General features: G+C 38.8%; 1 protein-coding gene across 2 annotated transcripts in view; it reads left to right on the top strand.

Moving 5' to 3' along the window:
- Nucleotides 1-26187, top strand: part of KIF4A (kinesin family member 4A) — a 127095-nt gene that overhangs the window by 80460 nt on the left and 20448 nt on the right. For both annotated transcript variants that reach the window (XM_013976428.2, XM_018043910.1), the window contains exons 16-22: nt 6300-6403; nt 7726-7870; nt 10358-10468; nt 14794-14877; nt 15326-15439; nt 21779-21934; nt 22054-22154. In XM_013976428.2, the coding sequence (XP_013831882.1) occupies nt 6300-6403; nt 7726-7870; nt 10358-10468; nt 14794-14877; nt 15326-15439; nt 21779-21934; nt 22054-22154 (815 nt within the window). The remainder of the gene's footprint in view (nt 1-6299; nt 6404-7725; nt 7871-10357; nt 10469-14793; nt 14878-15325; nt 15440-21778; nt 21935-22053; nt 22155-26187) is intronic.

Below are 26187 nucleotides of genomic sequence, written 5' to 3'. Positions count from 1 at the left end.
GTCTGGGTTCTAGAGAGAATTATGAGGACACCAGTAATGGATGTCTCATGACCTGGCAAATGGGTAAACTGCTTTTCCTAATGTTAGTCCTAAGTGGCTCTTGCTAATTAAAATCAGGTCTTTACTTAAAGACAAGTCTTGGGCTCGTAGGTTGTCCACAAGGTTACCCTTGCTCCAGACCTTATTTTCCCATGTAGCCCAGTGTTTCCCATCCACAAAGGGATGTCAGCAGAACTGGAAGGGGAGAGGATGGATTGTTTTCCTATTCAGACCCCCAAAGTCCTATATGTTGTTCTCAGGAAATCCCTATATTATACATTTCTATCACCAGCTCCTGTAAATTTTCAAAATGAAATTAAGTAAAGTGTTTCTCCTAAGTAATTTTCACCACTATTTTTTTTCTATAGAGTAGAAGTTGCTTCCAAAATAACAGCCAAGTTGCCAGTAGAGGTTGTATTTCCGTTTTGTTATCACAGTCTTAACATTTTTAAAACTTATTTTTTATGTCACACAAAAGCATGTATATCATTTTTACAGGTCAAATAATACAATACTCAGAAAAATAAAAGCAAACTACCTTCTCTCCTATTCTCTAGGCTTATACTTTAAGTTTTTAAAGCTGTTTCCTCTGACATATACCTCCAGATTCTAGATAAGAGTTGGTAGTATAGTTGTTACTTTAAAATTTTTATACGTTATCAATTGACTTCCCACTATGGAAGATGGGAATATTAGCTCTCATATACATTCCCCCATGCACATTGCCTCACCCTTTCACAGTTTTTGATTAAATGAATAATTACTGTTTAAATTTTATAATTACACAAGTTTACAGCTGAGCCACATAGTATAATGTGATTCTATTTTCTTTCTTGTATAGCCTTTTGCATTTCCTGAAGCTAATAATCTCATTTTGGGGAGTTCCCTGGTAGTCCAGTAGCTAGCACTGGGGGTTTTAATGGCTATGGGACCAGGTTCAATCCCTGGTCAGGGAAATAAGATCCCATAAGCCGAGCAGTGCAGCTAATAATAATAATCTCATTTTTTCATTTACTTAGTCTTCTGTGTACCAGTCAGTAATTTATCACCGAGGACTTCCCTGGTGGTCCAGTGGTTAAAAATCTGCCTGCCAATACAGAGAACATGGGTTTGATCCCTGGTCTGGGGAGACACCACATGTCGCAGAGCAACTAAACCTGAGTGCCGCAACTACTGAGCCCATACAGCTACAGCTCATTCTCTGCAACAAGAGATGTCACTGCAATGAGAAGCCTGTGCACCACAACAAAGAATAGCCCTGGCTCGCCACAACTAGAGAAAGCCTTTGCACAGCAACAAGGACCTAACATAGCCAAAATAAATAAATGCGATTTAGAAAAAAATAATTTATCTTCAGAACTTCCCTTGTGGTCCAGTGGCTAAGCCTCTGTGCTCCCAATGCAAAGGGCCCAGGTTCAATCCTGGTCGGGAAACTAGATCCCACATGTTGCAACTAAGAGTTTGCATGCCTTAACTAAAGATCAAAGATCCTTTGTGCCACAACTGAGACCCAGTGCAGCCAAAGAAATAAACAAAAAGATAATTTATCTCTAAACTTCTTAACAGAATTATAAAGCTCCTCTCAGTAGAACAAATGTACCAGGTAGTTTATCAGTCCATTTCTTTCTTGAAGACAACCCTCCTATCTTCTGTCTTGGTCTGTTTTCTTTAGGCCTACTGCCCAGCCATCAGCCTGGGACCATTGTTTACTAGGAGCAATGCTTTACTGCTCATCTCTGTGTTGAAACCAATTCCATGTCTTCCTCATTCTTGGGCTACCTCTTTGTGCTGGTGGAGTACAACCCATATAGCTTTCTGAGAAAGTGTACATGAAAGGAAAATGTTTTAAACCATTCACTGCATGCCTGAAAATAGCTTTTTGTTTGTTATGGTGGAAATGACAGTGCTTACATTTGTTAATTTGTCTGGGTTTAGAATTCTGTAGTGGGAATTGTTTTTCTTCAGAATCCTGAAAGATTTGCTCCATTATCTTCTATTTCCAGTGCTGTTGATTAGAAATCCATTATAATTCTTAATACTTTTTTTATGGGGAGGAGGGCACACCTAACAGCTTTGGGGGTCTTAATTCCCATGTCAGGGATTAAACCCACAGCCCCCCTACATTGGAAGCACCAATTCTTAACCACTGGACTGCCAGGGAAGACCCCTGATTCTTTTTATTTGACCTGTATTTTCCTCTCCTCTGGCAACTTTCAGGATCTTTTCTTTGTCCCCAGATATTCTTGAATTTCACAATGATGTGCCTTAGTGTGTATCTGTTCTCACATATTGTGCTTTGTGCTTCGTGAGTCGTTTCAATCTAGAAATTTGTATTCTTCTCTAGTGGGAAATTTTCTTGTATTATTTCTTTAATAATGCCCATCACTATTTTCTGTTTTCTCTTTTCTTGCACGCCTCTTAGCCAGATATTGGATCTCTGAGATTTCGTCTCTGCTTATCTCCTCCTTCGTATTTTCTATTTCTTTGTCTTTTTATTCCACTCTCTGGGAGATTTCCTTCCACACTCCTGGTAAATGTTTTTATTTGCCTATTTCTAAGATTTTTTAAAATGCTCTAATTGTTCCTTTTTATAACCTCTTTTTTTTTCATGGATGCAGTACTCATCTTTAAGGATAGAAATTAAATTTTGTTGAACTTTTCTTCTTCTTCCTGCCTTGCCTCTGTTTCATTCAAATTCCTTTTTTTAGTATATTTGATTTGGTCTTTCTCTAATGCAAGACGTTTTCTTCAAATTTCTAGTGATTTTTGGTTATCCATTGATATTTAAGAGTGAGACAGTAATAGCCAATAGGAGAAGCCACCACAATGAGAAGCCTGTGTACTGCAACAAAGAATAGCCTCCACTCACTGCAACTAGAGACAGCCTGCATGTAGCAAAGAAGACCCAGCACAGCCATAAGTAAATAAATTAGCCAATAAGAAGTTCTTTATGCATAGGTTTCTCTGGGCTGGTCAGTTACCAATAAAGAAATCTTTCATTCTCCTGCCTAGAGTTGTGTGGGGAGAATAGCAATATGCCCTATTTCTGGTAACTCAGAGCAAATAGGAGAGTTGAAATCTCTCTGATTATATACAGACTTCTTATTTAATCCCCTATCAATAGTATGTTAATTTATCCCTGTCTTTTGTTGTGTCTGCTGCCTGTGAGTTCAGCCTGTCAGGTTCAGCTTCTCCCAAGAGGAAAGCTCCGCTCTTCTTTGTGGTTCCGATACAAATTGGTTTGTTTCTTCTTGACATTTGTCCTATGGGAGTCATAGTTTAACTTTTTTAATTTACTCTACTGAGTCAGTTACCACTTACACAATTCTTTTCCTCTTCCAAAAAAGTTTGTTTAATTTCTTGACTACTCTCTTCATCCTTGTTGATTTATATCCTTTGGGGAGGTCATTTTAGTAGGTTTTCAAGAGAGGGCAAGTTAAATACAAAGCTCAATCCTCCATATTAACAGGACATACAGTGCACCCTTTTTTAGGTCAAATGTATTTTGGCCTTTTCAGGATAAACAAAGGATTAATGATAAGGCTGATAAATTATTCCTCTCTTTCTTGTACATTTGCCTAGAAACTCAGGAACATGTTTCCTCAGTGTACTTCTGACCCTATGATGGGTGCTGGTAATGAGCTAGAGCTATAGGTGTAGCAAGATAACGTATCCGTTTTTTCCCCTTGGAATCAAATATGCTTGAGCTTCCAAACTTTAAAGTTAAAAGAAAATAAATTCTTAGTGTTAACTGTACCTTTTAATCACATGTAAATGTCTCTCTTTTTCTAAGAAATAAAGATAGTTCTTTGTTCTAAACAATATTTTCCTATCACTGTGAGGAATTTCTATAGAAAAAAATGTAATATCTTTATTTATTTGCCTCACCAGGTCTTAGTTGTGGTATGTGGAATCTTTGATCTTTGTTGCAGTTCACAGGATCTTTAGTTGCAGCATGTGGGATCTAGTTCCCTGGCCAGGGATGGAACATGGGCCCCCTGCATTGGGAGAATGAAGCCTTAGCCACTGGACCACTAGGGAAGTCCTGATATAGAAAAATTTGAGAAGGTATAAGTTCTGGTTAGTGCAGATTACCATGAATTATGATAGTACAGTAGTCAACTATTTGAATTATTTCCCTTGTAGAGCCAGTGAGATAGTGATTGACTGAATGTGGCATACATAATGAAGAGATACTGGTTTTTTACCTATCCAATTAAATAAAATTTTGAAATGTAGCAATATCAAATGTTGACAACAGTACAGGGAAACAAGTACTCTCCTACATAGCTAGTTAGAGTGTCAATTGGAATAACCACTTTGGTAGACAATTTGTCAGTATCTATTAAAATTGGAAATGTGTACACCCATGAACCTGTAATTCCACCTGTCTCTACCCTAGAAGAGGCTTGCACATGTGCACAGAAGGCATGTACAAGAATGTTTCATTTTGGCAAAAAAGAAAAAGACTGTGACAATGAGATCTGTATGCACTGATATAAATAAATCTCTAAGACCAAGTTCTTTTTTAAAAAAGGCAAGTGACAAAATGTTATCTATGTATAATGTGACTCTATCTTTAACATATTTTAGTAGGCATCTACATACATGTACATATAGCATATGTATGTATATATATTATTTTCAAATCTATTTACATATATGTTCCAGACAATTGCCAAAACATATTTAATAAATAAATGCACACACTTCCATGTAAATGTCTAGAATATGTACATGTCCAGATACATAGTATGTAAATGTCTAGGAAAAAGTGTCTGGAAGATCTGGACCAAGCTGATGACAATGGTTACTTCTGGAGAGAGGTCTGGAATTTTGGCAGGGGTGAGGCAGTCAAGGGAACTTGCCCTTTATATGTATTATCTGGATTATTTTTTGTAAGAATGTTTTCATGTGTTACTTCTGTAAGTACACACACATACATTATTGTCAGTTTAAATATACAGGGTATATAAAGCAGTGAGATTGGTTTTCATTGTTCATATTACACTTGATCTTAGCCAAAAGACCAAGAAGCGATCATTGTTCATATTGAAATGACTAAAAGTGTGTTTCTTGAAAAATAGCTCTTGCCTATTTAGATACGGCCCTACCTAACCTGCCTTTGCTTCTTTGTCTCATTTCAATACTAGTTGAAGGCCTTCATATAATCTTCTTGGATACTAACCACTCATTCAGCCAGTTTCCTGTGAGAGCAGAAAGGAATCTATTCATTGAGTTTTCCCTGTCTTAGAAGAGCTACCAAACTTCCATTTCTAGAATTTGTTCTCTAAATGCATGCAGAACTGCAGTTGCTGATACATGCATACATTTGAAAGTTCTAAATACAAGAATGTGCATCTCTTTACAGTTTACAAAATATTTTTACTTTTTTGTCTTATTTGATCCTCCCAACAACCTGTGAGGCAGATAGTGTTGTTAATTGCTTACATAGATGAGACCACCCCCAGGTTCAGCAGTTCACCAGGAGGAATCACAGGACTCAAGTATAGTCACACTCACCGCTAAGGTTTATTATAGTGGAAGTATACAAAACAAAATCAGCAAAGGGAAAAAGCACATGGGGCAAAGTCTATAGGAAACTGAGTGCTTCCAAGAGTCTTCTTCCAATGGAGTCACATAGTATGTACTTAATTCCTCCAGCAATGGATTTTAACAATGTGTGTGAAATGTTGTCTATCAGGGAAGCTCCCATGAGCCTAGGAGTCCAGGATTGTTAGCAGGGGTAATTCATGTAGGCATTTTGTCCCTAGCACATATGAAAATTCTAGACTCCCAGAAGGAAAGCAATGTGCTCAGGGTAAGTCATATTGCTTGCACAGTCCAGGCATAATGAGCCACTCTTAAAATTGTGGGAATCCTACCAAAATCCAGGTTCCCAGATTTGAGCCTAGGTCCAACTTGCAAGCAGATCTGTTTTTAGGACTGATAAGTCTCAGACCTGCCACGTTGGCTCTTTTTTGCATAGAAACTAAGGCTAAAAGAGATGAAATGGCTTTTCTTAAGTTATTTACATAGAGTATGCTGGACTCAAGGTTCAAACCTAGGCCTTTGGATTCCAAGTTGGTACTTTTCCCACTACATAACTTTAATCTCCATCAAATCAAGTAGAAATGTTTTTAGTGTGCAACTGAAGTGGTAGAAATTGAATGCATAGTTCCTTAAGATGTGAAATGTTGAAGTGATTTTCTTCCTTTACCTTGTAATGCTTTCTTTCTCTCAACCTATAACATTTCTAGGATAACATAAAAAATCTAGAATTGGAAGTCATCAATTTGCAAAAGGAAAAAGAAGAATTGGTTCTTGAACTTCAAACAGCAAAGAAGGATGTCAACCAAGCCAAGTAAGAAAAAAGTCAATAAATACTATTTCACGTTCCTAACTGTGTGTGAAGAACTGTAGAGGAAATAGAAAAGTAAAAGAGCCATTTCCTGCCCTTAGAGGATTTAAACCTAATTATGGAGAGGAGACCTAAAACAAAAGAAAATTAAAGGAATTGAGATTTTAAATAACATTTCATGGTGACAGTAAAAGAATACCATAACACAGCATGTGATTAGTAGCCAAATAAATTTCTTAGGCAGTAATAGCTTTAAGAGTTCAGAGGCAGAAGATATCAGTTCAGGGTGGCATAATCAAGGAAGGTTTTATAAGAAGTTAGCATTTAAAATTAAACAGAATAAAAATAAAGAAGTTAGCATTTGAGCTAGATTTTGAAAGATTATCAGACCTACCAGACCAGCAGTTTCTTGGTCCCTGTGCTAATGGTAAATTCACATGTGAATAGAATTAATATTCAGGCTAGTAAATGAAAAATCAATCTAGCCATCCCTTAGTTAGTTAAGAATAAAGCCAAGACAAATTACCAGAATATCCCACTGTCCCTTAGACCTTTGCCTTATTGGCTATTCTACCTTCTTTTTACTCAATGATTCTATTATATTTCTGTATGTATCCAAAGTTCATGTTCTTAGAAGTTATGTTGAATGTTTGCTTTCTATCTCAGACTTGTGTAACAATCATCAGAATTATTCCTTATAACTAAAGTGAAGTGAAATGCTTTTAAAGAACCATCCTTTTAACACAAAGTGGTGGTGCCAGGGGTCGGGGGGGAGTAGTATTGAGACAACTGCCTAGTTATATACTCAAAAAATTTCCTTTACTCTTTGTATTAAGCTCTAATTTTTGAGACAGTTTTAGTTTGGGGGGTAGTATTCATTTTTTTAAAAATTTCAATTTATTTATTTATTTTTGGCTGTGCCAGGTCTTTGTTGCTGTGCATGGGCTTTCTCTAATTGCAGCAAGTGGGGAGTACTCTCTAGTTGCAGTGCCTGGACTTCTCTTGTTACAGAGCACAGGCTCTAGGATGTGCGGGCTTTGGTAGTTGTGGCAAGTGGGCTCAGTGGTTGTGGGGCACGGGCTTGGTAGCCCCAAGGCATGTAGAATCTTCCCAGACCAGGAAATGAACCCCGGTCCTGGCATTGGCAGGCGGATTCTTATCCACTGAACTACCAGGGAAGTCCAGTCTTCCTTATTTAAGATGGCTATATGACTGGTCCCCTATATTATATATATCAAGGGTGTAAACCTGGAAGTCTAATATTATGTCTTTTGAAATCAGACTTTGCTCCTGCTAGTCCTCATTCCTACAAAATCTGTGTTTAGGTTGAGTGAGCGCCGCCGGAAACGTCTCCAGGAGCTAGAGGGTCAAATAGCTGATCTGAAGAAGAAACTGAATGAACAGTCTAAACTTCTGAAGCTGAAAGAATCCACAGAGCATACCGTCTCCAAACTGAACCAGGAAATACGAGTAATATACTCTCATCCTTGCATTTACCCTGTAGAAACTTAACAACCATAGGTGTTCTATTAGAATTATACTACAGAGGTGTTTTCAAGTGAGGAAGTAGCTTGAATCTCTGCAAATGTCCTTTTTGTAAGGACATTGTGATAGTAGTCATCTAGAACTTGAATAACAAAACAGTTACTCAGTTTTGACATTCAGAATTTTAATGTTAGATTCTCTGAAACCAAAGGGCAAGGATACCTTAATAGTTATGGTGATATTTTGACCACTGTCCATGATCATGTAGAATAATTCTACAAAGTGATTACAAAATGACTGGCACCTAGAGAAAATTTTTGGTCACTGATGTTTGACTTCTGACATCTACAAAGTGGTGGTTACAGGTCATTGTACTGAACCTATTTGAATACAGTGGTTGCTAGGTAGATTTTGTCCTTGAGATTTAGTAGATACTTCCTTGAAATTTCATTTATATGCAGTGAATTTAGAGCTGGTTTTAGCTTGTAGGTGCATTTTTTATACAAAAAAGATCTTAATGACCCAGACAACCACAATGGTGTAATCACTCAACTACAGCCAGACATTCTGGAATGTGAAGTCAAGTGGGCCTTAGGAAGCATCACTATGAGCAAAACTAGTGGAGGTGATAGAATTCCAGCTGAGCTACTTCAAATCCTAAAAGATAATGCTGTAAAAGTGCTGTACTCAGTATTCCAACAAATTTGGAAAACTCAGCAGTGACCACAGGACTGGAAAACGTCAGTTTTCATTCCAATCCCAAAGAAAGGCAATGCCAAAGAATGTTCAAACTACTGCACAGTTGCACTCACATGCTAGCAAAGTAATGCTCAAAATTCTCCAAGTGAGCCTTCAATAGTGCATGAACTTCCAGATGTTCAAGCTGGATTTAGAAAAGGCAGAGGAATCAGGGATCAAATTGCTAACATCCCTTGGATCATAGAAAAAGCAAGAGAATTCCAGAAAAACATCTACTTCTGCTTCATTGACTATGCTAAATCCTTTGAATGTACAGATCACCACAAACTGTGGAAAATTCTTCAAGAGATGGGAATACCAGACCACCTGACCTGCCTCTTGAGAAATCTGTATGCAGGTCAGGAAGCAACAGTTAGAACTGAACATGGAACAACAGACTGGTTCCAAATAAGAAAAGGAGTAAGTCAAGGCTGTATATTGTCACCCTGCTTATTTAACTTATATGCAGAGTACATCATGAGAAGTGCCAGGCTGGATAAAGCACAACAAACTTTGGAAAAGTCTTAAAGTGTTAGGAATACCAGACCACCTTACCTGCCACCTGAGAAATCTGTATGCCGATCAAGAAGCAACAGTTAGAACTGGACATGGAACAACAGACTGGTTCCAAATTGGGAAAGGAGCATGTCAAGGCTGTATATTGTCACCTTGCTTATTTAATTTATATGCAGAGTACATCATGAGAAGTGCCAGGCTGGATGAAGCACAAGCTGGAATCAAGATTGCCGGGAGAAATATCAATAGCCTCAGATATGCAGATGACACCACCCTTATGGCAGAAAGCGAAGAAGAACTAAAGAACTTCTTGATGAGGATGACAGAGGAAAGTGAAAAAGCTGGCTTAAAACTCAACATTCAAAAAACGGAGATCATGGCATCCTGTCCCATCACTTCATGGCACTTTGTTGTCGTGGGAAAACAAAGGAAACAGTGAGAGACTTTATTTGGGGGGCTCCAAAATCACTGGAGATGGTGACTGCAGCCATGAAATTGAAAGACACTTGCTCCTTGGAAGAAAAGCTATGACCAACCTAGACAACATATTAAAAAGTAGAGACATTACTTTGTGGACAAAGGTCCATCTAGTCAAAGCTCTGGTTTTTCCAGTAGTCATGTATGCATGTGAGAGTTGGACCTTAAAGAAAGCTGAGCACCGAAGAATTAATGCTTTTGAACTGTGGTGTTGGAGGAGACTCTTGAGAGTCCCTTGGACTGCAAGGAGATCCAACCAGTCCATCCTCAAGGAAATCAATCCTGAATATTCATTGGAAGGACTGATGCTGAAGCTGAAGTTCCAATACAAGACCCTGATACTGGGAAAGATTGAAGGCAGGAGGAGAAGTGGACGACAGAGGATGAGATGGTTGGATGGCATCACCGACCTGATGGACATAAATTTGAGCTAGCTCCAGAAGTTGGTGAAGAACAAAGAAGCCTGGAATGCTGCAGTCCATGGGGTCACAAAGAGTTGGACAGGACTGAGTAACTGAACTATTTTTTTCTATTATTTGTTCAGAGTGTTCATTTGTATAGTCTATACTTGGAAACCCTGTGCAAGCATAGTAAGGAGTATTGCAAGCATAATCAGAAAATCTGTTAGCAAACTTTTCATCTCAGCTCTGGATTTTCTTTCCTTAATGGTTAGTCTATCCATCTGTATATCAGCCCAGAATAAATGCAGGTGACTACTTGTGCTGATTTTTGTTTTCATAGGTGATAAAAAACCAGCGGGTACAGTTAATGCGTCAGATGAAAGAGGATGCAGAGAGGTTTAGACAGTGGAAGCAACAAAAAGACAAAGAAGTAATCCAGTTAAAAGAACGGGTAAGTAACTGCAGCTTCTCAGAATCCTAACTAATGAACCCTTTTCTGGGCTGACTAGCATTAAAGCCTCTCTTCTAACAACTGGATCTCTAAATATATGATACATTCATGAATTTAACATGAATTTTTTTAAACGTCTACTATGTGCAAGGTACTACCCACTAGATACCATGGAAAATAGAAAGATGAGTAGTATACGTGTTCTGCCCTTGAAGAATGTCTTATCTACAAAGAGTGGTAGAATATAATTTCTAAAGGTGATGGTAGTTTTATTTTTTAACTGAGCATTATAAAAGAAATGTTGTAAAAAGAGAATATCTTGTCTAAATGGGAAAGTGAGACATAAGCATGGTTTTCTTCAACAAGTTAGTGTTCTAATATATTAATTTGAGAGTGATGTTAAGATAGTGAAGTTTATATAATATTTGTATGTAATGTAGTACCAGGGAGGATAATAATTAGGAAAGCAGAAAATAATGAAAATCATTTTTTATCTTTTTAAAAATGTGTTTGCTTTATAAAAAGTTGTTTATTTTTGGCTGGCGGGGGTTGCTTTGCAGTGTTGGTTTCTGCCTTGTATCCTCATTGGTCAGCCATGGATGTATGTCACCTCCCTCTTGAACCTTTCTCCCACCTCCCTTTTTCTTGTTCTGATATCCAGCAAGGTTCAGCCCAGGTGGTTACCAAATACATACACTGGAGACTAATTAGAAAAGAAAATGTTTAAGAAAAAGAGTGTACCATTTTTAAAAAATGTTTTACTTAAAAATATTTTTAAATTAAAATATTTATAAAGTAATTAAAAATTATTTAGAAGGTTTAAAAAACTCATGGAATTTTTCAAAGGTCTGAAAACAGTTCATATCTTTTTATAAGAATAAACAAAAAGTTAAAACCATAAAAAATTAAGCATAGTTTTCTTTAATACAAGAAATAAAGAGACTGGTACTTTACAAATAGTCTAAAATGCCAATGTAGTTAAGAAAGGGAATCACACTTGTAGTTGGACTAAAAAGATGATAACTGAAAAGGCCTTGAACAATAGGGAGGATTTTGACAGAGGTAAATGCCAGCATTCCAAATAAATAGAAGATCAGGAATGAAGACACAGAGATGACAGCTTTGTCGGAATTTTCAAGGAATAGCAAATGATCCATGTTGGATGAAGGATAGTCAGAGAAGATTTCATTGGAAAGACAAGTTGAAGCTGGATTGTTAAAGATTCAGGAAATTTGAAATTTGTTAGTGTAAAGATTTTTAGGATTTTTGAGAAACAAAGTAATATCAGCAAAGTACTGCTTTCCAAGATACATCTGGGATTCAGGTGTTAAACAAACTAAAGTATTGGGAATCTAGAGGCCAGAACACAAGCAGATATTGCATCATCCAGAAAGATAATAGGGACCTGAATTAGAATAGTAACAGTGATCTTGGAAAGCACAGGAAAGAACATTAATTTGGGATCATTTTTAGAACAGGCCAGAATGTGATATGTCGAATCAAAAAATGAGAGAAATGTTTTAGGAATGGTGGCACAAGGAGCTTTGTGGACTCTCTTTCCAGCAAAAGAAGTGCAACTGGTGACATTTATTAAAACAACCATTAAAAGTCTCTGGAAATTGTCTTAAAGGCATACAGGAAGTAAATCATTCCAGGAAATCTATTTAATCTCAATAAGAACAGCAAAGAGTCTGTAGCCTTTGAGCCTCGAGCAACTCCCTCCCTCCTACCCAACAGCTCCATTTTGCTGAAGCTTTTTTTTTTTTTTTTTGGATTAAGAGCAGCCAAGAGGTCTGGGGATCCCTTCTTCCATCTCACCCCCGTGCACAGAGTGGAAGCTCTATCCCTGCTGCAGAAGACCACAACTACTGGGGTCTGACTATCCTAACCCCTCTAATCATAAGATGTAGGTTCCATGTCAAGAGAGGCAAACCAAGAAAAATAGGGTATGCTGCCCCTGCTCAGCATCCTAATCCTAGAACAGAGATATCACTCAGAGAAGTGGGCTGCTGTCCCACCGGGTCCTAAACAGTGGTACAGATAGTTCTGCCCAGGGAGAGAAGCAGGCCATAGGAATGAAGTTTTCCCTAAGAGGACTGGCTTTATTTGGCAATAGAATCTGGGGAAGTTAAAACCTAAAGGTGCTGTCAAAAACAATAGAAATTTTGGTAGTGAACAATTAGGAGGAGACTGGTAGCTCCTGAGAACAATAAATGAAACAACAGTCAAAATATTCTAAGATCTAATGACTGAAAACTTTCTAAATTTGATTAAAAAAAACATTACACATCTAAGAAGCTCAATCAACTACAAGTAGGATAAATTTACAGAGATCCACACCCGAGACACTTCATGTCCAAATGTTGAAAGACAAAGACAAAAAACTTAAAAGCAGCAAAATAAAATGACTCATCACATACGGAGAAATCCCAATAAAATTAACAGCTGAATTCTCATCAGATCAGGAATAAGACAAAGGCATCCACTCTCACCACTTCTATTCAACATTGTCCTGGAAGTTCTAGCCAGGACACTTAGACAAGTAAGATATATGAAAGGCATCTAGATTGAAAAGGAAAAGGCAAAACTATCTCTGTTAGAGATGACATGATCTTGTATATAGAAAATCCTAGAGAATCAACTGAAAACTGTTAGAACAAATACATGAGCAGGAGAGTTGCAGGATATAAGTTCAATGCACAAAATTTGGTCATATTTCTCTTCACTAAAAACTAACAATTTGAAAGTGGAATTAAGACAATTCCATTTATAATAACATCAATAAAAATAAAATACTTAGGAATAAGCTTAACAAAACAAGTGTAGGACTTGTATACCAAAAACTACAAGACGTCCTTTAATTAATAGAAGATCTAAGTGAAAAGAACAATAACCCATGCTCATGAGTGGGAAGACTTAATATTAAGTTGGAATACCCCAAGATTGATCTACAGATTCAACACAATCCCAACCAAATTTTGTCTTAGCTTATTTATAGAAATTCACACATTTATCCTAAAATTCATATGGAAATGCAAGTGACCAAGAATAGTCATAACAATCTTGAAAGAGAAGAAACTTGGAAATATGACATTTCCTGATTCCAGCAAATCCATGACCTCACATAGCTACCCTTTATTTTCAGTGTGAAAACACTTAAGATCTACTCTTTTAGCAGATTTAAGTAGAGTTCAACTTTTTTAGATTCTGCGTATAAGTGAGAAGGCTTCCCAGGTGGTGCTAGTGGTAAAGAAGCTGCCTGACAATGCAGCTTCCCTGGGTTGGGAAGATCCCCTGGAAGAGAGCATGGCAACCCACTCCAGTATTCTTGCCTGGAAAATCCCATGAACAGAGAAGCCTAGTGGGCTGCAGTCCATAGGGTCACAAAGAGTCAGACACGACTGAAACGACTTAGCACATATAAGTGAGATCATACAGTATTTGTCTTTCTCAGTCTGGTTTATTTCATTTACCATAATGACTTCCAGGTTCATCCACATTGTTTCAAATGGCAGGATTTCCTTCTTGTTTGTGAATGAATAATATTCCATTATGTATACAGTTGACCCTTGAACAACATGGATTTGAACTTCATGGGTCAACTTACACATGAATTTTTTTCAATAGTAAATACTACACTACTATACTATTCAGGGGCTTCCCAGTTGGTGCTAGTGGTAAGAAACCCACCTCCCAGTGCAGAAGACATAAAAGACATTCGATCCCTCAGTCAGGAAGATCCCCTGGAGGAGAGCATGGCAACCCACTGCAGTATTTTTGCCTGGAAAATCCCATGGACAGAGAAGTCTGGCAGACTACTGTCCATAGTGTCGCAAAGAGTGGGACACGACTGAAGAGACTTAGCACACATGCACTATACTATCCACAATCGGTTGAATGTATGGATGCAGAACCACAGATATGGAGGGCCAACTGTAAAGTTAAACCCAAATTTTCGATTGCATGAGAGTTGACACCCCTAACCTTGTGTTGTTCAGGCAGCAATATATTCCACATTTTCTTTATCCATTCGTTTGTCAACAACTTTTGTCAACTTAGGTTATTTCCGTAGCTTGGTTATTGTAAATAAAGCTGCAATGAGTATGGCAATGCAGGTATCTCTTCAAGATACTGATTTCATTTCCTTTGCATGTATACTCAGTAGTGAGATATCAGATCATATGGTCCTTCTATTTTTGATTTTTTAAGGAATTTCATTCTGTTTTCCATAACGACTGTACTGTTGAAAGACTCTTCAGTTACATTATAAGGTTTTATTTTAACTAGCTGAATAGCAATTTAAAATCTGGCTCTTTTCTTCTTAGGACCGCAAGAGGCAATATGAACTGCTCAAACTTGAAAGAAACTTCCAGAAACAGTCTAATGTGCTCAGACGTAAAACTGAGGAGGTAAGAAAATCCAATCTGCTAGGTCAAGTGTATTGTCACTTTCAGGCTTAGATGCTGGCAGAATAGCATCCCTTAAATGAGCCAGTGTCCTGAGAAACCAGGGATACCAACCTTGACAGCAATTTGAGTCTTGATCCCTGTTGGTCAAGCATAAAACCTGCTGAAAATAGCAGTATTCAAATAAGGATTTTTTTCCTGATTGGACTTGCTTCTTTACAAAAAAAAAGTAATACTAATATATGACATTTCTAGATACTATCAGTCTGCAGTACTTCCTTGAAATGTGTACCTCCCCTAGGCTCTTGAGCCATAACCAGTGTTATGTACATGGGGACTTAGAAATGTGGTTCCTATAGAATTCAGACCCATAGAATTTTTATGCTAGAAATGAGAATGTTCTTCTTTCATACCCTTTAATTCAACATTACTATGAACCATTTTTATTTAGGCAGCAGCTGCCAACAAGCGTCTCAAGGATGCTCTCCAAAAACAGCGAGAGGTCGCAGATAAGCGGAAAGAGTCTCAGAGTCGTGGAATGGAAGGCACTGCAGCACGAGTGAAGGTATGGACAGCTTGAACCACCATTTGTCTTATGTACACTGGGGATAGGGGAAAATGGGGAGTTGCTTTCTTTTTATTTAGAAGTAAACATTACAAAATCTGAAGTTCTACCTGAAAACCTTATTTCCCAAAGATATGATTACCTCCAAATGGTTGTTAAAGAACAGGAGTAGTGAACTCTTTCTGTTCCTGAGTCTTGATTGCTGTTGGTCATAAACTTTGAGCAGATAAAATTTTTTAACAGTTTTATTGAGGTATATTTGACCTACAATAAATTATACATATTTAATATGTACATTTTTAAAAGTTTTGACACAGATGTACACCTTTAAATCATCACCACAATCAAGATAATGTCAGTGTCCATCAGGATCAAAACTTTGTCCACTTTTGTAATCCCTCCCTCCCATACCCAATCTATCCTTCTACCCCCCATCTCCAGGCATCCATTAATCTGCTTTCTGTCACTGGATTTTCTATGTAGATGATCATGTCATCTGCACATAGGGACAGTTTTATTTATCCTTGCCCACTCTGTATGCCCTAAAAAAAAAGCCTTTCTTACCTAATTGTACTTGCTAGAACCTCTAGTAAAATATCAGTAGAATAGATAAAAAGAGGACATCCTTGCTTTGTTCCTAATTTTAGAAGGATAGCTTTTAGTCTTTCACCGTTAAGTATATTAGCTATAGATTTTTGTATCAGATTGAATAAGTTCTTATCTATTCCTAGTTTGCTGAAAGTTTTTTTATCATGACTGGATGTTGGGTTTTTCCCAAAAGTTTTTTCTGAATCCTCTTGAGATGATTTTATGATTTGTTTTTACTCAGTATGGCAATGGCATTGATCTTTTTCCAATTTATTTTATTAAGATATAACTGACATAGAGTAAGATTTACCCTTTTTAGTGTAGTACAGTTCTGTAAGTTTTAACATCACATGGTTATTATAAAAATACAGAATAGTTATCCCCTCCAAATTGCCCTCCAAAGATGACTTTGTAGTCATCTCCCACATCCATCCCCGGCCTTTCATAAACAGTGATCTGCGTTCTGTCATTATTGTTTTCACTTTGCATTGTATCGATGTCATATAACTGGAAACATACGGTATGGCTTCTTTCACTTAGAATAAGGCATTTGAAATTCATCCATGTGTGTCTGTGCGTACTGTCATGTCCAACTCTTTGTGACCCCATGGACTGTAGCCTGCCAGGCTCCTCTGTCCATGAGATTTTGCAGGCAAGAATACCAGAGTGGGTTGCCATTTCCTCCTCCAGGGGATTTTCCCCACCCAGGGGTTGAACCCGCATATCCTGTGTCTCCTGCATTGGCAGGTGGATTCTTTACCACTGAGCCACAAGGGAAGCTCATCCATGCTATTGCCTATATTATTCCATTGTATGGAGGTTCCTTTATCTATTCACTTTATCTAATCATTTAAATGTTATCTTGGAGTCATTTTTCTCCTAGTTTTTGGGGCTCATGAATAAAGCGGTTATAAAAACATTCTCATACAGGTTTCTATATAACAAAGATAGTCAGTCATTCACTTGGGTAAATAGCTAAGAGTGAGATTGCTTGGTCATATGGTAAGTGTGACCATATAAAGGACAGGGAAGCCTGGCGTGCTGCAGTCCATGGGGTTACAAAGAGGCAGACACAACTTAGCACCTGAACAGCAACAACAATGTAAGTGTATGTTTAACTTTACAAGAAACTGCCAAATTATTTATCTAGTTGTACAGTGCTAGTATATAGAAATACAATTGACTTTTGTATATTAATTTTTATCTTCTGACTTCATTAGTTTTGTAGCTATTTTGTAGATTCTTTGGGACTTTCTATATAGGTAATCATACTGTTCATGGGGTTCCCAAGGCAAGAATACTGAAGTGGTTTGCCATTCCCTTCTCCAGTGAACCACATTCTGTCAGACCTCTCCACCATGACCCACCTGTCTTGGGTTGCCCCGCGGGCATGGCTTAGTTTCATTGAGTTAGACAAGGCTGTGGTCCGAGTGTGATTAGATTGACTAGATTTCTGTGAGTATGGTTTCAGTGTGTCTGCCCTCTTATGCCCTCTTGCAACACCTACCATCTTACTTGGGTTTCTCTTACCTTGGGCGTGGGGTATCTCTTCACAGCTGCTTCAGCAAAGCGCAGCTGCTGCTCCTTACCTCGGATGAGGGTATCTCCTCACCACTGCCATTCCTGACCTTCAACGTGGGATAGCTACTCTAGGCACTCCTGCTCTCCTTGGACGCAGGGTGGCTCCTCCTGGCCGCCGCCCCGGCCTCGGGGATGCGGGGTGGCTCCTCCTGGCCGCCGCCCCTGGCCTCGGGCACTGGGTAGCTCCTCTTGGCTGCTGCCCTTCGGGCATGGGGTCCTCCCAGCTTCTGCCCCTGACCTCAGATGTGGGGTAGCTCCTCTCAGCCACGCTTAGTGCACTGGTCGCAGCTGCCTGCACTTAGTGCACCGGAACAACAGACTGGTTCCAAATAGGAAAAGGAGTACGTCAAGGCTGTATATTGTCACCCTGCTTATTTAACCTATATGCAAAGTACATCATGAGAAACACTGGACTGGAAGAAACACAAGCTGGAATCAAGAATGGTGGGAGAAATATCAATAACCTCAGATATGCAGATGACACCACCCTTATGGCAGAAAGTGAAGATGAACTAAAAAGCCTCTTGATGAAAGTGAAAGTGGAGAGTGAAAAAGTTGGCTTAAAGTTCAACGTTCAGAAAACGAAGATCATGGCATCTGGTCTCATCACTTCATGGGAAATAGATGGGGAAACAGTGTCAGACTTTATTTATTTGGGCTCCAAAATCACTGCAGATGGTGACTGCAGCCATGAAATTAAAAGACGCTTACTCCTTGGAAGGAAAGCTATGACCAACCTAGATACCATATTCAAAAGCAGAGATATTACTTTGCCGAGTAAGGTCCGTCTAGTCAAGGCTATGGTTTTTCCAATAGTCATGTATGGGTGTGAGAGTTGGACTGTGAAGAAGGCTGAGTGCCGAATAACTGATGCTTTTGAACTGTGGTGTTGGAGAAGAGTCTTGAGAGTCCCTTGGACTGCAAGGAGATCCAACCAGTCCATTCTGAAGGAGATCAGCCCTGGGATTTCTTTGGAAGGAATGATGCTAAAGCTGAAACTCCAGTACTTTGGCCACCTCATGCAAAGAGTTGACTCATTGGAAAAGACTCTGATGCTGGGAGGGATTGGGGGCAGGAGGAGAAGGGGACGACAGAGGATGAGATGGCTGGATGGCATCACTGACTCGCTGGATGTGAGTCTGAGTGAACTCCGGGAGATGGTGATGGACAGGGAGGCCTGGCGTGCTGTGATTCATGGGGTTGCAGAGTCGGACATGACTAAGCGACTGAACTGAACTGATATAGTTAATCATGCCATCCATAAATACAGTTTTATTTCTTCTTTTATGATATATATGTCTTTTATTTACTTGCCCTATTGCATTGGCTAGGACATTCAGGATGATACTGAATAGGAGAAATGACAGTAGAAACCCTTCTGTTTCTGATCTTAGGGGAACAGTATTCAGTCTTTACCGTTAAGTGTGATATTAGCTGTAGGTTTTTCATAGAGGTCCTTTATCAGCTTGAGAATGTTCTTATCTGTTCTTAGTTTGCTGTGAGTTCTTATCTTGAATTTTTTTTTTTTTTTGGCTACACCACACACTTTGCAGGATCTTAATTCCCCAACCTGGGATCAAACCCAGGCCCCCAGCAGTGAAAAGGCCTGATGGGTTCTAATTACTGGACCACAAGGGAATTCTCAATGAGTGGATATAAATTTTGCCAAATACTTTTTGTGTCTAGTTTGTTGATTTGGTGAATGATTTCAACATTCAAATATCGAGTCAGCCTTGCAATCTTTGAATAAACTCCACTTAGTGATGATATATCATCCTTTTTATGTATTGTTGAGCTTGTGTGTGCATGCGTACATGCTCAGTTGCTTCAGTTGTGTCCGACTCTTTGTGATCCTATGGACTATAGCCCACCAGGCTTCTCTGTCCTTGGGATACTCCAGGCAAATGCCCTTCTCCAGGGGTATCTTCCTGACTCAGGGATTGAACCTGGATCTCCTGCATTGCAAGCAGATTCTTTACCGCTAAGCTCCATTGTTGAGTTCAACAATATATAAATTAAAATCTTGCTAAAATAAAAATTTTGTGTACAATTTTTATATCTGTATTCTTGAGGGACATTGGTCTGTTGTTTTCTTATAATGTCTTTGTCTGGTTTTGATATCAAGGCCTCCTAGAATAAGTGAGAAAGTATTACCTCCTCTTCAATTGTCTGGAAGAGTTTGTATAGAACTAATATTGTTTCTTCCTTACAAGTTTTGTACATTTCACACGTTAAGCCATCTAGGCCTGAAGGATGTTTCTGTTAGTTGTTGCTTTGGGTCAGAGGAGGGGTTAACTGTAATTCAGTTAGTGAGCTTTGGTAGTTTGTGTGTTTGCCATGATGGCAAACACATGAATGAATAACTCATAAAGGCATGAAGTTATTCATCAGTTCAGTTCTTGGGTTCAGTTCAGTTCAGTCGCTCAGTCATGTCCAACTCTTTGCAACCCCATGAATTGCAGCATGCCAGGCCTCCCTGTCCATCACCAACTCCCGGAGTTCACTCAGACTCACGTCCATCGAGTCAGTGATGCCATCCAGCCATCTCATCCTCTGTCGTCCCCTTCTCCTCCTGCCCCCAATCCCTCCCAGCATCAGAGTCTTTTCCAATGAGTCAACTCTTTGCATGAGGTGGCCAAAGTACTGGACTTTCAGCTTCAGCATCATTCCCTCCAAAGAAATCCCAGGGCTGATCTCCTTCAGAATGGACTGGTTGGATCTCCTTGCAGTCCAAGGGACTCTCAAGAGTCTTCTCCAACACCACAGTTCAAAAGCATCAATTCTTTGGCGCTCACCTTTCTTCACAGTCCAACTCTCACATCCATACATGACCACAGGAAAAACCATAGCCTTGACTAGACGGACCTTTGTTGGCAAAGTAATGTCTCTGCTTTTTAATACGCTGTCTAGATTGGTCATAGCTTTCCTTCCAAGGAGCAAGTGTCTTTTAATTTCATGGCTGTAGTCACCATCTCCAATGATTTTGGAGCCCAAGAAAATAAAGTCTGTCACTGTTTCCATTGTTTCCCCATCTATTTGCCATGAAGTGATGGGACCAGATGCCATGATCTTCATTTTTTGAATGTTGAGCTTTAATCCAGCTTTTTCACTCTCCTCTTTCACCTTTATCAAGAGGCTCTTTAGTTCCTCTTCAATTTCTGCCATAAGGGTGGTGTCATCTGCATATCTGAGGTTATTGATATTTCTCCTGGCAGTCTTGATTCCAGATTGCCAAAATTGTTTCCAGATTAATATCAAATAATTATATGTGATTAATAATAGTTAATTAATAATAAATCATTAATATAAAAATATATCCACTCTAGCTTTCTTAGACTACTTTTAGCATGGTATATCTTCATCTAAAAATGAAAATTTTCATTTTTTGAAAGTATCTGTGTTTTATTACCCTGGATCTCATTGCGATACACAGGCTTCTCATTGTGGTGGCTTCTGTTGTTGTAGAGCACAGGTTATGCACATGGGCTTCAGTAGTTGCAACACATAGGCTCAGATGTTGCAGTGTGCAGGCTCTAGAGCATGGGCTCAGCTGTTGTGGTGCTTAGGTTCAGTTGCTCCATGGCATGTGGGTTCCTCCCAGACCAGGGTTCGATCCCATGTCCCCTGCATTGGCAGGCGGATTCTTATCCAGTGCACCACCAGGGAAGTCCAGGTTACCTTTCTAAAAACTGAATTTATTTCACTAGATTGTAAAGTAATTAACCTCCAATTAAAATAAATAAATTTATATTAACAAAACTGAATTTAGTTAATTGCATTTTTTAAAATTCCATTGATCTATTTTAAAGATTAATAATGGTTACTGTTTATTAAGTAGAACAGATGATCAAAATATACTTCAGTTCTGTATTATAACTTACTATGGACAAAGGTTAAGGAGAAAATGGAGAAGGTAAAAACAGAATACATAGAAATGCTAGGATATCTGAAGAAAGATTTTCTGCAGAAAGCTTTCTTGTGACCTTTTCGGAAATTGCCACTAAAGGCTCTTAGAGCACTATTGGCATTTTTGGTGAGTTTTGGCACAAATGGAAATCTCACTTCTACTTACTTGGGCTCTGGTTCAAGTGAAATTAAACCTGGAGTGAATCTAGCCCATGGGCCAGAGATTCCTCATCCTTAACCTAACATGACTGATTTATCTTCTAGAGTTGGCTTGGAAATGAAATTGAGATAATGGTCAGTACTGAGGAAGCCAAACGCCATCTGAATGACCTTCTTGAAGACAGAAAGATTCTGGCTCAGGATGTGGCTCAACTCAAATTAAAAATGGAATCTGGGGAGAATCCACCTCCTAAACTCCGGGTAAGTGCTCTGTGGAAATATGTTGGCAATGATCATACTCTACACTCCCCAGAAATCCTCACTAATTTGGAGAACTTCTTTCCAATTAGAGCTTCACCCTCATCCCCACTTCTTTACAGAGGCGAACATTCTCACTTGCTGAACTGCGTGGTCAAGTTCCTGCATCAGAGGGTTCCATTAAAAAGCAGATTGAAAGCCTAGAGACTGAAATGGAACTCAGGTAATGGTACTATCTCTAAGGCATTATAAAAACTTATGCCTTGAATCAAAATAGAAGCTATCAATCAGTGATTCAAAGGCTTTGTGATGTGGGAGAAACAAGAGAAAATAATGATTTTTTGAACTATGCACTTCACTAGGCGTGTTAGATACATTTTCTCATTCAATCTCTCTGTGAGATATATACATTATGAGATAAGCATCATTCTTCTCACTTTAGAGATCTAAAGTCGAAAGATCTTTAAAAATTTGCTAAAGATTATACAGAACCAGGATTTGAAACCCACTTTATCTAATTCCAAAATCTATTATCTTTAGCGTCTGAGCCACCAGGAAGTCCATGATATATCACAGGAACTGACAAAAAATAAAACTTTAGAGGAACCCAATAAATGATACCAGAAGATCAACAACCTGGGAGAAATAATTTTAGAGATCATCAGCAAAGTAGATAAAAGTAAACTATCATGAGCATTAAACGAGATTAGAAAGTAAAATATAGGACTTCCCTAGTGGCTCACTGGAAAGGAATCCTCCTGCCAATGCAAGGGACACAGGTTCGATCTCTAGTCCAGGAAGATTCCACATGCCTCAGAGCAACTAAGCCCATGCACCACAACTGCTGGACCCCGTGCTCTCTAGGGCCCAGATGCCACAACGACTGAGCCTGTGTGCTACAACTACTGAGGCCCCTGTACCTGGAGCCTGTGCTCCGCAAGAGAAGCCAACACAATGAGAAGCCCGAGCACCTGAACAAAGAGTAGCCCCCACTCACTGCAACTAGAGAAAGCCTATGCAAAGCAACTAAGACCCAGCACAGCCAAAAAAATAAATAGAGAGTAAAATACATAACACAGAACTTGGCATCTTAAAAGTGCTTGATAAATGCTCTTCTTTATAATCACTATTACTGTCTTTTAAATATCTATGAAATCTATAAGGAACAGAACTTTGATAGATATTTTATACTGTCTTAGGTATAATAGAATTTTATTGCCCAGAAGACCTTGGAGATCATTTAATTTGTTTTCAGCAACACACACTAGCTGTATATCTTTGGATATGTCTTCAAGTCACTCAGCAATTGATGTTCTGCTTTGTGCTACACTTGGAGAAGGAAATGGCAACCTACTCCAGTATTCTTGCCTGGAAAATCCCATGGATGGAGGAACCTGATAGGCTACAGTCCATGGGGTCACAAAGAGTCAGACACGACTTAGTGACTTCACTTTACTTCACTTTGTGCTACACTAGATGTAGTTGGGATATATAGAAAGCATAGATGGCATTGTCCTTGCTCTCAAGTAGAAACATTATACTGACTGACGGTGGTGTGTTGAAATTGTTAAAATTTCAGGAATGCTGTAAACTGTTGATAGCTTACAATCTCTCGTGGTGAGAATATTTACACTATGGAAACTAGCAAAGGCTGCAAATCAGATCTGGTATTTTTAGGTGCTGTTTGTTAAACATTTACCTGCTCACCATTGTGCATAAGTAAATGATTATATAAATGTAGGGCAGGTGCCAGGTAGAGTGCAATTAGACCAAGGTGAGTTTAATCAAAGGAATTTCTCTAAAGACAGGAAAGGGCATTTGATAGATAAAACAACTCTAGTGTTCTGGCCCACCTCTTCCAAGAAGCCTTCCCTGACTCTTCATCCCTCACTAATTTTCCTCTTCTCTAAACTCCTTCAGAAATTACAGTACTCAGTCATATAGTACAGATGATATATGTTCTCTTTATATTTATTGATTATTTTACATCTATTAGTCTTGTCAATCTAGACTGATTGTAAGCTTGTTGAAGGAAAGGACTACGAATTAGACCAGAGTTCTCAAAGTATGATGTACAGTCTCCTGGGGATCTCCAAGACCCTTTCAGGGAACCTATCTGACTCCCTGTTTTTATAATAACATTAAGAAATTGTTTGCCATTTTTATACTATGTTGACATTTGCCATAATAATGCCAAAGCAATAGTGGACAAAACTGCTAGCACCCTGGCTTGAATCAAAGCAATGGCACAAACCTGTGCCACGTGGTGTGCTCAGTTACTCAGTCCTGTCTGACTCTGCAACCCCATGGACCATAGCCTGCCAGGCTCCTCTGTCCATGGGATTCTCCAGGCGAGAATACCAAAGTGAGTTACCATGCCCTCCTCCAGGGGATCTTCTCAACCCAGGAATTGAACCCGCATCTCTTATGTCTCCTGCATTGGCAGGCAGGTGCTTTACCACTAGCACCACCTGAGAAGCCTAGCACAAACCTTTACTAGTGATCATTGAATACTTCATCTTCACACACTCTCATTTTTTAAAAAGTCAGTTTTACTCAAAAATGGCTGTGATAAAACAATAAAAATTGTTAATTTTTTTAAATCTCAACTCTTGAGTTCAGATCTTTATAATGTTCCGTGTGACGGAACGGAAAGAATGCATAAAGCACTTGTGCTGACGTCAAAGGCTGATGTTTGTCTCAAGGAAAAGCACTTGTGCGGTTTGAGGTGTGAGCTCAACAGACCTCTTTTTTCACAGAACATCAGTTTTACTTGAAAGAACTACTGACAGACAAAGTATGGTTATTCAGTCCTGGGTACTTGGCAGACATTTTCTCAAAATTGAGCAGAGTGAGCCTGTCATATCAAGGAAAACAACTGTCAGTGTTTGTCACCAAAAATAAAATTTGAGCTTTCATGCAAAACTTAGAATTTTGTGTATGATGTGTATCCATCACTGTTAACTTGACAGTTTTACATAACTTTTCTAATGCGCCCAGTAGTGATATTAACAATTGTTATCTCATTTCTATTGTGTAACAAAATGTGTTGATTTGAAGGTTCTGTATGACCGTCCAAATGACATGTTACAGAATCACGTAAGATTAAAAGATCCATTCAGTTGGCAAGTAACTACATTTCAACTCTTATAAGGAACTTGTTGGGTTTTGGTGTAGTCTCAAAGAAGAATATCCACAGTTTTCTGAAAAGGCTGTTAAAATGCTCTTCCCAAGAATTTCCAGGTGGTACAGTGGTTAGGACTCCATACTTTCACTGCAGTGCCCTGGGTTCAATCCCTGGTCAGGGAACTAAGATCCCACAAGCTGTGCAGTGAGGCCAAAATTAAATTAAAATGCTCCTCTCTTGTCCAACTACGTATCCATGTGTGGCCAGACTACCTTCATTTACATCAACCAGAACATGTCACAAAAGATTAGATGCAGAGGGACATGTGAGAATCCAGCTGTTTTCTACTGAGCCATACATAACAGAGATATGTCAATGTAAAACAATCTCATTCTTCTTACTGCATTGTTTTTTGTATTGGAAAATGTTGTGTATGTGTGTGTGTGTGTGTGTGAGAGAGAGAGAGAGAGAAAGACACTCATGCACACACACACACATTCATATCCTTCTCAGACCTTAGAATGTGACTTTATTTGGAAACAGTGTCACTGCAGATGTAATTGTTAATATATAATGGATTATTTTGACCTTAAGTGAATTAATAAATATTTTTATCACTTTTACTTTCTAATAGTGTAAATATCTATAGATATAATGTATATGAGCAGAATTTCTTAGGAATCCTCAATAATTTTTAAGAGTGTAAAGGGGTCCTGAGACCCAAAAAGTTAAGAACTGCTGTCTCAGATTATTTTAGTATCCATTTTCTTTATAGTACCTTATTGCATGTTACACACTGGAGAAGGCGATGGCACCCCCACTCCAGTACTCTTGCCTGGAAAATCCCATGGACAGAGGAGCCTGGTAGGCTGCAGTCCATGGGGTCGTGAAGAGTCGGACACGACTGAGCGACTTCACTTTCACTTTTCACTTTCATGCATTGGAGAAGGAAATGGCAACCCACTCCAGTGTTCTTGCCTGGAGAATCCCAGGGACAGGGGAGCCTGGTGGGCTGCCATCTATTGGGTCACACAGAGTCGGACACGACTGAAGTGACTTAGCAGCAGCAGCAGCATGTTACACACATGCCAGTACACTCCCTCTTACTGGACACCTAGCAAATTTGAGA

The sequence above is a fragment of the Capra hircus genome (assembly GCF_001704415.2).
Source record: "Capra hircus breed San Clemente chromosome X unlocalized genomic scaffold, ASM170441v1, whole genome shotgun sequence".
Lineage (NCBI taxonomy): Eukaryota > Metazoa > Chordata > Mammalia > Artiodactyla > Bovidae > Capra > Capra hircus.
This window is presented reverse-complemented; position numbering and strand designations above follow the sequence as displayed.